This window comes from Arachis duranensis, chromosome 10 (genome assembly GCF_000817695.3).
Source record: "Arachis duranensis cultivar V14167 chromosome 10, aradu.V14167.gnm2.J7QH, whole genome shotgun sequence".
NCBI classification, from domain to species: Eukaryota; Viridiplantae; Streptophyta; class Magnoliopsida; order Fabales; family Fabaceae; genus Arachis; species Arachis duranensis.
The window spans coordinates 48,083,011-48,097,751 of record NC_029781.3 but is presented as its reverse complement, the minus strand read 5'-3'; the positions used below and the strand labels follow the sequence as shown (position 1 = coordinate 48,097,751).

The window sequence follows — 14,741 nt, the reverse complement described above, 5'->3', positions numbered from 1 at the left end:
GCTTGGAATGCCAATAGCCTCCGGGGTCCCAAACTAGGCATGTAAAGCTTCTGAGCAGCTTCAAACAGAATCTCAGGCTCCCGGGGTGACGAATGTCAGCATAGAATCCATGATCCCAAGCTTTACTTATAAATCTGTCTCTGTCTTGATCTACATGTTCCATCCGGCTGGTTTAAAAAGTAGATTCTCACCACGGTGACCAAACGTTCTCCGTGATCCATTCAGTTGAGCATGATATCAATCCGTGCACTTCGAGTTGAAGCATGGAACCTTATTGAACCTTGTGCACCAGCACTGAGTACGAGCCATTTCCCTTTTACTCTTAAAGCCGCAAAGAGCTCTAAGCTGGCCATCTGTTTCAAGTAAATCATATTCAAGTGGAAAAGTAAAGATAAATGCTAAGGATTTTCCCACTTGAAGTCTGTGTTGGGTGGTAATGGCCGTAGGATAGGTGTTTCTAGTGGCTCTGCAAGCTCTACTCCCTTTTGGTCTTCTGTGAATTCCTCCACTTCTTTGCAAATTTCTTCAACTTCAACCTCGTCTTGATCAAAGTCATTGATATCTTCCTCATTACTTGAGTCATAAATAGGAGGTTGAGAGAAGTCGACCTCAGCATCATCTTCATATTCACTTGGGGAAGATTCTTCTGTCTCAAAGAATTCACTTGCTGATGCAAGTGCGTTACTAGGAGAACTCGAGTGGTGACTATTATCGTCTAGAAAACTTGAGTCTTGGATCACTCTGTCCAGTTCCTCATAAAATATCTGCATTGGAGGCTGTGCAACATCCTTTTTAGTGTCAACTGTAACATACTTGATGGAGTTTTCCATGACTCTATGTTCCCGTGGAGGTTCAGCATCTCCTAAATCTTCAACCAACTCTTCTTCTTCTACAATGACAGCGTCCTCTACTTGTTCAAGTACGAAGTTATGCTCTATGATGTCCACTGGAGCTTCTTGTGTCTTCTTCACAATACATTCTTCATTAGATTCTCCACATGAAGCCATGGGAGTCTGTTGAGTGCCAGAACGTCTGGAAGATAATTGATTTATTGCTTGCTCCAGTTGATGAAGGGTTGCAATAAATTGTTTTACTGATTCTTCAAAGCGAACCTGTGATTCTTAGCTTGATGGATATGGACATGGTGCATAAGGGAATAATGGTTCTTGGGAGTAATTGGATTGGCGTTGGGGTGGATAAGGATCATATGGTGGCGAATGGTGAAAAAGAGCTTGTGAGTATGGTGGATTGAAGTTGTGTTGAAAGGATGGTCTCTGTCCATGATATCTAGGAGGATGTTGTTGCCTAAAGGGTTGATCAGATCCTCTTGGCTCCATCCATCTTTGATTGCCTAGACCTTGATGCATAGTCCTGTTATAGCTTCCATTCCTTGCAACAAAATTAGAACCAAACTCAAAGTGAGAGGGGTGAGAATTCATAATAGCTATCAGAAATAAGAGGGAAGAGAGAAAACAAATAAACAAGTAAAAGAAAAATATTTTTTTTTTGAAAAATATTTACAATAACCAATAATAAGGCACACGTTTGCAAATCCCCGGCAACAGCGCCATTTTGAAGAACTTAAGATTGATGGTTCAGAAGTTATAGTAAACTCTCGTTGTAAGTATAGTTACTAAACCAAGCAATCAACCTTTCTTACAAACGTTTTGGTTGTCACAAGTAACAAACCCCTTTTGAAATTGATAACCGAGTATTCAAACATCGGGTCGTCTTCTCAAGGAATTGCAGGGAGGTATATTCTTATTATTGGCTATGAAAAAGGTAAAATTGGGGGTTTTGGAAGTAAGGAGGAAGTATGACAAGTAATTCAAATGATAATTAAAATAAATAAATAACTATAAAATAAAATCTTGGCAAGATATAAAATTTCGGAAGTCCTATCCTAGTTACTCCTATGAGAATGGAAGTTAATCCCACTTAGTTATCCTTTGCGTAAGCAAGGGAAAGTCAAGAGAACTAATTGGTCAGATTTCCCAAGTTCTAGCCAAATCCTTGGGTGACGCCATCGCGCCTATTTTGAAAAACGACGCAGACACGTGGGGCACGCGTTCGCGTGGTAGGGCTTGTGCTTCTAGCACGAGTCCAGCCCCATTTCAGCCCAACATTTGGCCTTACACACTTTTTACGTCGATTTCAGGGCACGCGTTCACGTGGGTGACGTGGACATGTGGGAGGCATTTTTCCCACATGACGCGGACGCGTCAGCGACGCGGTCACGTGAGGTCAAATTATGCTAAAGACGCGTCTCCAGCCACGCTCTCGCGTGACTCTCTGTTCAATTCTTTTCTACCCAATGCACTAGTGACGCGGACGCGTCAGCGACGCTGCCGCATCGCGTGCGTGTTTTCCCCTTTTTTTCATGCAGGTATGCAATTACGCAGTATGCAATGCGAATGAATAATATTCAAGTTCAATTAAAAAGGAAATAAAAATAAATAACACGAAATAAAACTGAAAAGGAAACGACCATACCATGGTGGGTTGTCTCCTACCTAGTACTTTTGGTTAAAGGCCTTAAGTTGCACATTGGATGAGCTTCCTGTTATGGCGGCTTATGTTTAAATTCATCCAAAAATCTCCACCAATGCTTGGAATGCCAATAGCCTCCGGGGTCCCAAACTAGGCATGTAAAGCTTCTGAGCAGCTTCAAACAGATTCTCAGGCTCCCGGGGTGACAAATGTCAGCATAGAATCCATGATCCCAAGCTTTACTTTTAAATCCGCCTCCGTCTTGATCTACATGTTCCCATCCGGGTGGTTTAAAAAGTAGATTCTCACCATGGTGACCAAACGTTCTCCGTGATCCATTCAATTGAGCATGATATCAATCCGTGCACTTCGAGTTGAAGCATGGAACCTTATTGAACCTTGTGCACCAGCACTGAGTACGAGCCATTTCCCTTTTACTCTTAAAGCCGCAAAGAGCTCTAAGCTGGCCATCTGTTTCAAGTAAACCATATTCAAGTGGAAAAGTAAAGACAAATGCTAAGGATTTTCTCACTTGAAGTCTGTGTTGGGTGGTAATGGCCGTGGGATAGGTGTTTCTAATGGCTCTGCAAGCTCTACTCCCTTGTGGTCTTCTGTGAATTCCTCCACTTCTTTGCAAATTTCTTCAACTTCAACCATGTCTTGATCAAAGTCATTGATATCTTCCTCATTACTTGAGTCATAAATAGGAGGTTGAGAGAAGTCGACCTCAGTATCATCTTCATATTCACTTGGGGAAGATTCTTCTGTCTCAAAGAATTCACTTGCGGATGCACGTGCGTTACTAGGAGAACTCGAGTGGTGACTATTATCATCTAGAAAACTTGAGTCTTGGATCACTCTGTCCAGTTCCTCATAAGATATCCGCATTGGAGGCTGTGCAACATCCTCTTTAGTGTCAATTGTAACATACTTGATGGAGTTTTCCATGACTCTATGTTCCCGTGGAGCTTCAGCATCTCCTAAATCTTCAACCAACTCTTCTTCTTCTACAATGACAGCGTCCTCTACTTGTTCCAGTACGAAGTTATGCTCTATGCTGTCCACTGGAGCTTCTTGTGTCTTCTTCACAATACATTCTTCATTAGATTCTCCACATGAAGCCAATGGGAGTCTGTTGAGTGTCTGAACGTCTGGAAGATAATTGATTTATTGCTTGCTCCAATTGATGAAGGGTTGCAATAAATTGTTTTACTGATTCTTCAAGGCGAACCTGTGATTCTTAGCTTGATGGATATGGACATGATGCATAAGGGAATGATGGTTCTTGGGAGTAATTGGATTGGCGTTGGGGTGGATAAGGATCATATGGTGGCGAATGGTGAAAAAGAGCTTATGAGTATGGTGGATTGAGGTTATGTTGAAAGGATGGTCTCTGTCCATGATATCTAGGAGGATGTTGTTGCCTAAAGGGTTGATCAGATCCTCTTAGCTCCATCTATCTTTGATTGCCTAGACCTTGATGCATAGTCCTGTTATAGCTTCCATTCCTTGCAACAAAATTAGAACCAAACTCAAAGCGAGAGGGGTGAGAATTCATAATAGCTATCAGAAATAAGAGGGAAGAGAGAAAACAAATAAACAAGTAAAAGAAAAATATTTTTTTTTGAAAAATATTTACAATAACCGATAATAAGGCACACGTTTGCAATTCCCCGGCAACGGCGCCATTTTGAAGAATTGAAGATTGATGGTTCAGAAGTTATAGTAAACTCTCGTTGTAAGTATAGTTACTAAACCAAGCAATCAACCTTTCTTACAAACGTTTTGGTTGTCACAAGTAACAAACCCCTTTTGAAATTGATAACCGAGTATTCAAACCTCGGGTCGTCTTCTCAAGGAATTGTAGGGAGGTATGTTCTTATTATTGGCTATGAAAAAGGTAAAATTGGGGGTTTTGGAAGTAAGGAAGAAGTATGACAAGTAATTCAAATGACAATTAAAATAAATAAATAACTATAAAATAAACTCTTGGCAAGATATGAAAATGAAAACTGGAAGTCCTATCCTAGTTATCCTTATCAATGGTGTTGAAAATTATATTTTTGCTCCCACTAAGTCAACCTCTAACTATGAAGGTCAGTTAAGTGGACAAATTAATTTAACACCTAAAGTCATAGTCAACTCCTTAAGGAAAGATTAGAGTTATAGGAATCTAAATTAATCAGCAAGGATGATAATTATCAATCATGATGAGTTTGATAACTCAAGAGTTACCAATTAATCAATTAAAGCCAATAGTAAATAATCTAAATTAAAATTAAAGAAAAGCAATCATGAGTCTGAAATACCTCAAATTATATTAAATAGAAAATGTCAATTCTAACATGGACAATATCATCAGCCAATTGGGCAACATCAATCAAACACAATTAAAAATATCAGAGTAAATAAAAGTAGAAGAGAAACATAAATTATTGAACCTGATGAAGATAAAATAATCCTGAAGTGAAAAGAAATCATAATCCTAAAATAAATTCTAATCCTAATCCTATTCCTAAGAGAGAGGAGAGAACCTCTCTCACTAAAAATTACATCTAAAACTAAAAATTTTGAATTATGAAAAGCATGATGAGTCTCTACATGTTTTCTAACTTTAATCTGTGTTTCTGGGCCGAAAACTGGGTTGAAATCCGGCCCAGAATCTCTGCCAGCGACTTTTGTAATTCTGCAGATCGCGCACGTCACGCGGACGCGTCATTCGGCGTTTTTCTTTTCCATGCGGGCGTGTCGTCTATGCCTCCGCGTCGCTTCTACTTTTCCAATCCGCGCGTCCACGTCACTCATGCGGCCGCATCTCTGCGAATTCCTTTCTTCCGCGCGGTCGCGTCGCTGATGCGTACGCGTCACTTCTCGCTGGTCATCTCCTCAATTTCTTGTATTCCTTCCATTTTTGCAAGCTTCCTTCCCAATCTTTCACTCATTCATGCCTTATAAAGCCTGAAACACTTAACACACAGATCAAGGCATCGAATGGTAATAAGAAAGGATTAAGATTAGCTAAATTAAGACCAAAGAAGCATGTTTTCAATCATGTAATAATTTTAGGAAGGAAATATAAATGCATGCTAATTATATGAATAAGTGGGTAAAGACCATGATAAAACCACACAATTAAACACATTGTAAACCATAAAATAGTGGTTTATCAATGCCTTCTCCTTGCCTTTCTTGGTGGAGATCCTGAAAAATAAAGGAAGAGGGGGACATTAAACCCAATTAATCAACATTTGGAAGATAACATGCAAGTGACAAGTAATGCCCCAAAAAGGGTGGTATGTTACGAGGACATGACAGCTGTAACATGTGATCATGACAATAATAAAATCAAGGGGCATAACACTTAGCATGTGATGTAAGAGTGAGTAAAGCATGCAATAAGGCATGAGAAGGATAAACTCAAGCATCAATAGTAAAGAAGCAAGTCATGGGTAATGAGCATAAGAATGGTTGACATGAAGCAAAATATGCTTAATGCATAAAAAGAAAGACAAGTGTATGAAGAGGAGGCACCAAGTTGAAAACACAAAGTCAAAATTGAGCTAAAATGGTGTGGTGCCTTTCGTCAAACACTTGGTGTGCAACATTCAATACATGAGCAACTAGGAGAAATTCAAACATGTACAACCCCAAATGGAATATCAATCAACAACATAACACCACATGGTCACAAGAGAATCAAGAACCAACAAAATAATTCATCAAAGGGAGAGCAACTCAAAATTCAACACCCATGGAAAATATGAAAAAAGAGAAAGCAAACAAGCAAGAACCAAACAGGGCGCGCTGGGTATAAGGTGCGTCAGGGGATCGACGCGTGCACGCCCTCCTCGCATATGCGTGATTGAGACAAGCAACACATATGCGTCTTCCACGCATGCGCGTGGGTAGCAGAGAAGAGAAGGGATGCGTACGCGTTAACGGATGCGCACACGTGGGCAAAGTTGTGCCTTGGGCACAAAATTGGCACAGAAAGGGCCTAACTCTCTGGATTCTGGACCAGGAGTGGCATGCAGCTCAATCGACGCGTACGCGCATAGCACGCATACGGGTATATTTCAAAAACGGCGATCGACGCGTACGCGTGGGTCGCCTGGCATAAAATGGGCATAAAGTGGGCATGACTCTCGGGTTTTTGCACCAGAGAGTTCAAAATACGCAGTCGACGCGTACGCGTCGTCGTGTGCGAAATGGCAAGGGACGCGTAAGCGTCACCCACGCGTACGCGTGGGTTGCAATTATGCCTTCGGCTCAAAATGGGCACGAAGTAGGAACAACTCTCTGATTTTTTTGCTAGAGAGTTGCGAAACCATACCGACGCGTACATGTACAGTACGCTCACGCGTGGATGGCCCCCTTTTTTTCCATACACATGAGGAGGGACAATTATAGCACAAATTAGTAGTAATGCATGCTAAAGGGGTCAAAAACATCAAAAATCTCATGTAACACTCACCCTTAAGCATTTCTTCAATATCTCAATTTAATCAAACCATTATCAATGAACTCCTCATGAGCAATTTCAACACAAAAATCAAGCCAAAAGCAATCCTACTATGAACAATTCACAAATCAAGCAATCACAAAAGCACAAAGACTCAAAAAGCTATATACAATGAGCTAGAAACAAAGAGCAATCATACGGTGGTGGGGTGTCTCCCACCTAAACACTTTTGTTTAACGTCCTTAAGTTGGACGGTCATGATCTCAAATCTCCTCGCCTTCGGGTGCGTCCTCAAGAAGGAACACCTCGACCTCTTTGTTGCTTTTTATCTTCTCTCCATGGTATAGCTTTAGACGATGACCATTCACTTTGAAGATGTTGGGGCTTGAAGGGTGCCTTACGTGGTAGACTCCATATGGTTCGGCCTTCTCCACTCTATAGGGGCCTTCCCACCTTGATCTTAACTTTCCGGGCATCAACCTTAACCTAGAGTTATAGAGGAGAACTAGTTCTCCGACTCTAAACTCTCTCCTTTTTATGTTTTGATCATGCACTGCTTTTATCTTCTCCTTGTATAGCCTTGAATTTTGATAGGCTTCCAATCGAAGGTTCTCAAGCTCCACCAATTGTAGCTTCCTTTTGACTCCAACCCCAAACCTTGTGTTGCTCTCTTTTATGGCCCAATACGCCTTATGCTCTATCTCCACTGGAAGATGGCAAGCCTTTCCAGAGACCAACCGGAATGGGCTCATACCAATTGGCGTTTTGTACGCCGTCCGGTAGGCTCAAAGTGAGAACTCCAATATTTCCTATGAGGCTTCACAACCTTTTCCAATATGTGCTTAATTTCCTAATTAGATACCTCGGCTTGACCATTTGTTTGGGGGTGGTACGCCGTGGCCACTTTATGGATGATGCCATACTTCTTCATTAACTCTGCCATTCTTTTGTTACAAAAGTGCGAGCCTTGATCACTCACGATTACTCGTGGTGATCCAAAGCGGCATATAATGTTATTCTGAACAAAAGAAAGAACTATATTAGCATTATCGGTTCTTGTGGGGATTGCCTCCACCACTTGAAAACATAGTCAACGGCTAGAAGAATATACATGAAACCATTAGAATTTGGAAAAAGCCCCATAAAGTCAACACCCAAAACATAAAAAAATCTCACAAAATAACATGGTTTGTTGGGGTATCTCATTCTTCTTAGAGATATTTCCAAACCTAAGGCATGGTAGACAAAGATTTACAAAAGAGGGATGCATCTTTGAAAAGTGTAGGCCACCAAAAGCCACAATCCAAGACCTTCCGAGCTGTCCTTTGAGGACCAAAATGGCCACCACCCTTGGAAGAGTGGCAAGCCTCCAATATAGCTTAATGCTCGGATTGTGGTATGCACCTTCGAATTACTTGATCGGCACCACATCTCCATAAGTATCGGTCATCCCATACATAATATTTGGATTCACTTTTAAGCTTATCCTTTTGATGTTGAGAGAAATCGGGAGGAAAGGTGCGAGCAACCAAGTAATTGGCAATAGGTGCATATCAAGGGATAACTTCGGAGATTGTTAGCAAGCCCTCAAGAGGGAGATATCATTGATAGAAGTGGAATCGCCCTTTGTGTGCTCAAGGCGACTCAAGTGGTCCGCCACTAAGTTTTGCGAACCACTCCTATCTTTGATTTCAAGGTCAAATTCTTGCAATAGCAACACCCATCTTATCAACCTTGGTTTGGATTCCTTTTTGGCCAATAAATATTTTAATGCCACATGATCCGAGTATACTACCACCTTAGAACCAAGTAAATAAGCCCGAAATTTGTCCAAGGCAAAGACAATAGCTAACAATTGTTTCTCGGTGGTAGTATGATTGGTTTGCACTCCATCTAAAAGTTTAGAGGCATAAGCAATGACATAAGAAATTTTACCCTCGCGCTGACCTAGCACTGCTTCCACCGCATAGTTTGAGGCATTACACATGATCTCGAATGGTCTAGTCCAATCCGGTCCTCTCACTATGGGGGCTTAGGTCAAAGCAATTTTGAGCTTGTCAAAGGCCTCCATGCACTCTTCACTCAATTCAAATTCCACATCCTTTTGCAACAATCGAGAGAGAGGTACTAGAAATGATATTGACCGTTTCCAGATCAACAGAGATCCCATCATTAGAGACAATGTGCCCTAAAATAATGCTTTGTCTAACCATAAAGTGACATTTCTCAAAATTTAACACAAGGTTTGATTTAGTGTACCTCTCTAATACTTTTGCAAGATTGTCTAGACAAAGGTCAGAGGAGTCCCCGTATACACTAAAATCGTCCATGAACACCTCCGTGCATTGCTCCAAAAGATCCGCAAATATACTCATCATACACCTTTGGAACGTTGTCGGTGCATTGTACAAGCCAAATGGCATTCTCTTATACGCATACATTCCGAAGGGGCATGTGAAGGTTGTTTTTTCTTGGTCTTGGGGAGCAATGTGAATTTGGAAATAACCATAATATTCATCTAAGAAACAATAATGAGATTTACCACATATGCGATCAAGCATTTGATCGATGAAGGGCAACAAAAAGTGATCCTTCCTAGTGGCCAAGTTTAGGCGCCGATAGTCAATACATACCCTCCATGAGTTTTGAACTCTTGTGGCTATAAGCTCCCCTTGTTCATTCCTGATTGTAGTAACACTAGATTTCTTGGGAACCACTTGGATGAGGTTCACTCATTCACTATCCGAAATTGGATAGATAATGTCCGCTTTTAATAACCGGGTGACTTCCTTCTTCACAACCTCTAGAATGGTAGGATTTAGACGCCTTTGAGGTTGTCTAACGGGTTTGGCTTCTTCTTCTAAGAAAATTTGGTGTTCACATACTTGGGGACTAATGCCAACCATGTCCACCAAGTTCCACCGAATGGCCTTTTTGTTCATCCTCAAGACACCAAGCAACTTCTCTTCTTGGTGGGAAGTAAGCTCCCTTGCAATTATTACCGGGAACTTTTGGTTCTTCTCAAGAAAGACATATTTTAAGTGGGTTGGGAGTGGCTTCAAATCCGCATTTTGTTCATGACTTGGCACTTTGTCTTCCGGTGTCATTGGAGGTGATAAGGTATCTTCTTCACATACATGGGAACTCCCCACATTTGGGTCTTGATTCATACTCTTTCCATCAAAGCCATCTTGATGGGCTTCGGCTACAACATTATCAATCAAGTCACACCAGAAGATAGAGTGATCCTCTGGTGGGTGTCCCATGGCTTCATCAGGATTAAAGCTCACTTCTCTTCCATTGATCTCAAACGGGTATGTGCCCGAAAACGCATCCAATTTGAACTGGGAGGTCTTCAAAAATGGCCTCCCAAGCAAAACAGATGATGTTCTACCAGAGTCATTAGGGGCATCTTGAGAATATGGAAATCAATTGGGAAGACCAACCCCTTTATACTCACTAGAACATCCTCTGCTATACCAACCACAAAAATTATGCTTTTGTCCGCTAAAACAAACCAGGCGGCCGACTGTTTCAACGGTGGGAGCTTTAAGACCTCATAGACGGACAATGTCATAATACTCACACAAGCGCCAAGATCGCACATACAATCAACAAATTGGACTCCATCTATGGTGCAAGTTACTAGGCAAGGGCCAGGGTCACCACACTTTTTTGGTACACCATCCATTAGAGCGGAAATTGAGCTCTCCAATGGTATAGTTTCTAATTCACAAATTTTCTCCTTGTGCATACATAAGTCCTTTATAAACTTTGCATATTTAGGCACTTGGTGGATAGCATCAAAGAGAGGAATGGTTACCTCAACTTTCTTGAACATCTCTACCATTTTGGGGTCTAACTCAACTTGCTTCTTAGTCTTCCTTGCCAATGTGGGAAATGGTATCGGAATAGCTTCTTGTAAGACATCCCCACCCTTGGGCATTCTGCCCCTTGGTTGAGCAATCACTTCTTCAACTACCTCTTGGGCTTCATCCTCTTCATCAACCTCTTCTATCTCAACCACATCCTCATCTTGAGTGACCTCTATTGGACTTGGCTCTTCATGACTCCTCTCTTGCAACTTGGTTCTAGACCTCAAGGTAATAGCATTGATGCCACCCTTGGGGTTGGGTAAAGGTTGAGAGGGTAAAGCACTAGAACTTGATGCTTGAGGAGTGGAGGTAGAGGGTGGTTCCATACGGGCTATAAGGGCTTGAAGAGTGGATGTAAGACCGGTGAGACTAGAGGTAATCGAGGCTTGAAAATCTTTTTGTCCTTGAATGAGAGAATGGATTGACTCGTCTTGGTTGGAGGATGAGGAGGAGTAAGTAATTTGTGGTTGGTTGGGTGGAAGTGCTTGCCTTTGATGTGGTGGTTGGTAGGTTTGGTAGTTCCTTCCTTGGTTTTGGTTTGGGTATGGAGGATTTTGTTGGTATCGATTTTGTTGGTTGTTGTTGTTGTTCCCTCTTTGATTCCCTCCATTATCCCTTCCTCCTTGATTATAATTGTCCCTCCATCCTTGGTTGGAGTTGTCCCTCCACCCTTGGTTGGAGTTGTCTTGCCACCCTTGATTAAAATTGCCCCCTTGACTATAGTTGCCTCCTTGTTGTTGATAGCCTTGGTTTGGGTGATTGTAGTAGGCATTAGCGGCCGCTAAAATATTATCATCTTAGAGGTTTGGGCATTCATCGGTGTAATGGGTGTAACAAGAGGAAATTCCGCACACTCTTTGGGGGACCATTTTGATAAGCTATACTTTGTCGGTATAGAATTTTCCAATAGAATTGTGTCATGAGTATAGTCTAAACCAACAAACTATAATTCATCAAATAAAGAAATTGTGTGTCCATAATTCAAATCAATAACCAAGAGTGTTAGTTCCAAGTCGTTCTCCCTAGGAGTTGTCCTAAGGTGCACATCATTGGTTAGGAATCTCTTGGTGTTTAAGGTTGAATACGAGAAAGGTAAACAAGCTCGCATAAAGGCAATGAACAAGTAATCAAATAAGCTAAGGGACACAAGAGGTTGAGCTAAGCAAGAATGAGTAACAATCAATATATATAAAAGCCTTGGCTAGGGTTGGGAATTGGAATTCCTATCATTATTATCTCCATCAATTGTGACATCAATTGGTTATTGCTCCACTTAGTTAACCTCTAAGTATGAAGGAAAGTCAAGTAGAGATAATCAATTTGAGTCCACAAGTCCTAGTCTAATCCTAGGAAAAGACTAGAGTTAGTGTCATTCAAATCAATTAGCAATTTTCAATTATCAATCAACAAGAGCTTTGACAATTCAAATGTCTCCAATTATCCAACCCCTAAGCTAAGAATGAAATTCTACTCCATAGCTATAGTTGACATTTCCTCAAACAATTGGTTAGCATAAATGGAAGACATCATGAAATTAAGAAAGAAAATTGAATTAAAGCTATCTATTGCAAACAATTAACAACAATTAACATGAAATTCCTTAATGCATTAATCGAAATCAAAGTAACAAGGTCTAGATCCAAAATCTACAATGCTAGAGTAACAAGAACACTAAATTGAGAGGAGAAGAGAAAGATCTACAACTAGAACAAAGTGAAATTGAATCAAATTCAGATCTAACCAAAGGATCCAAGTGCAATTGGGGTTGAAAAAGACAAAAACCTAGAGAGAAGTTGGGATTTCTCTCTCTAAAAGTGTAACTTCCAAAAATTAACTCTAAAAAAATCTAAAAATGTGAAAAGTGTCAATCCCCTTCAATCCTTGGCTCTTTTAATCTTTTTTCGCCAGAATTCCACTCAGAATTGGGTCATGAGGTTCTCTGAAATCGCCAGACACGTTTTCATTAAAGAAATCACGTGCGCGCGTCACGCGTACGCGTCGATGGGCTTTTTACGATCCACACGTACACGTCAAGCGTGCATACGGGTCGATGAGGGGTTCTGGCCAGCCACGCATATGCGTCCCTTTTCGTGCGCCAATTCTAAGATCCAGCTCCCCACGCATGCGCGTAGTCTGCGCGTGCGCGTCGATGCTCGTGATCCGAAGCTGCATTTTTATGCTCCTTCCACTTATGCGTGCTTCCTTTTCCTTTTCTAGACCATTCTTGCCCCTATAAGCTCTGAGATCACTTAACAAATAGATCACGACATTGAATGGTAATAAAGGAAGATAAAAATATAGCTCATTTAGAGCCTAAAAAGCATGTTTTTAACCATTAAGCGAAATTAGGAAGGAAACACAAAACCATACATTTTATGTGGATAAGTGTAAAGGAAGTTGATGAAATCCTTTAAACTACGTAAAAAATATACCACAAAACAGTGGCGCATCAATGTCCAAGTTCAAAACCCCACCTTGATTTCAAATAATAACTCGGAACAACAACCTTTTACAATTAATGTTTTAAAAAATAAATTTAAAATTCCATTATAAAATTAATTCATCCTGTTTGATTGTATTAGAAATAAAATATTTAAATTTGATTTAAAAAAAAACCTTAATTACACTTTTAGTTCATTTAAAAAAAAATCAAAATACTTTTTTCATAATTCAAACAAAGTTAAACTTTAAGAAAAATTTAAAATTTTTTTCTAAATTCTATTTTAAGAGACTAAAAGATCCTTATAGTTCTTGATAGACTAAAAGACTAAATTTTTTTGAAATGGTCAAATTAGTTCCTGAAAGATCACTCATTTTTCAAATTGGTCCTCGATTTTTTTTAAATAAAACTCGTCCTTTAAAGATTTTAAATTAGTCATTGTAGTCTTTTCATCACTTTCTTTGTTGATTGGTCAAAATTTGCTAATGTGACGCGTTAAGTGACACTACAACACATACCTAAGGGTTCATTTGTTTACCGGCACAGGACATTGAGATAGAAACATAGAGACACAAAATCGTGTTTGACAGATGAGACATGGACAGAGACATAGTGTTCAGAGACACTAAGTTAGTGTATTTTGTGTTCATCCAACCAAAAAAGATACAGAAACACTAACAAGAGACACAACTTATTTTTTATTTTTTCTTTCATTATTCTTGTTAATTTTTTATAATTATAACTCTTTTTATTATATTTTTCTTCCTAAAATTTTTGAATGAAAAAAATTGATCAAAACCAAACGCAGCCTAAGAGTCTTAATTGACTGTTAACATCATAAATGTATGAAATAAGATCAAAATAAAGTCTAATTGAGGAGAAAATTTGAGGTCTTGAAGTTCTTCAATTTGGAATTCATTTGATCTAATTTTATTTACTAATAATGTTGAATTTGGATCCTCTAAAATTTGAATTTTCACTTTAGAGAGTAAAGTGTGATCTTTCACCATTTATTTCATAGGTAGGACCAAGAAAAAACATGAGAGAGAAACTATTCAAGGTGAGAGATAACACCTATTCTCTAAAGCGAAATTTAAAATTTAGAGAATTCAAATTCAATAATGTTAATGGTCAATTAGACTTGTAGGTGTGTATTGTTATGTTATTTAATATACTACATCAACAAATTCTAACGCTGTTAACAATAAAAGTGACAGAATGACTAACATGATTAATTTAAAATCTTTAAAGGATATATTATTTAAAATTCTTTGATTGCATTAAAAATTAAAAATACTAATTTAATATTAAAATACCCTTTTAAAATAAAAAATAAAATACTCTTTGAGAATAAATATTTTTTAATTATATTAAAATTATAAATTTAAACTTTAAATAAAAACTAAAATATCCTTGTAATTAATTTTTATAAGAACACAACAACCTTTGAATGTTACTAAAAAATATTAAAGTA

General features: G+C 39.4%; 1 protein-coding gene across 1 annotated transcript; it reads right to left on the bottom strand.

Moving 5' to 3' along the window:
* Nucleotides 1-7,215: 7,215 nt before the first annotated feature.
* Nucleotides 7,216-7,704, bottom strand: LOC107469838 (uncharacterized). The gene has a single exon (XM_016089216.1). It carries the CDS (start codon nt 7,702-7,704, stop codon nt 7,216-7,218), a length of 489 nt encoding a protein of 162 aa, XP_015944702.1.
* Between the last annotated feature and the right edge of the window lie 7,037 nt (nt 7,705-14,741).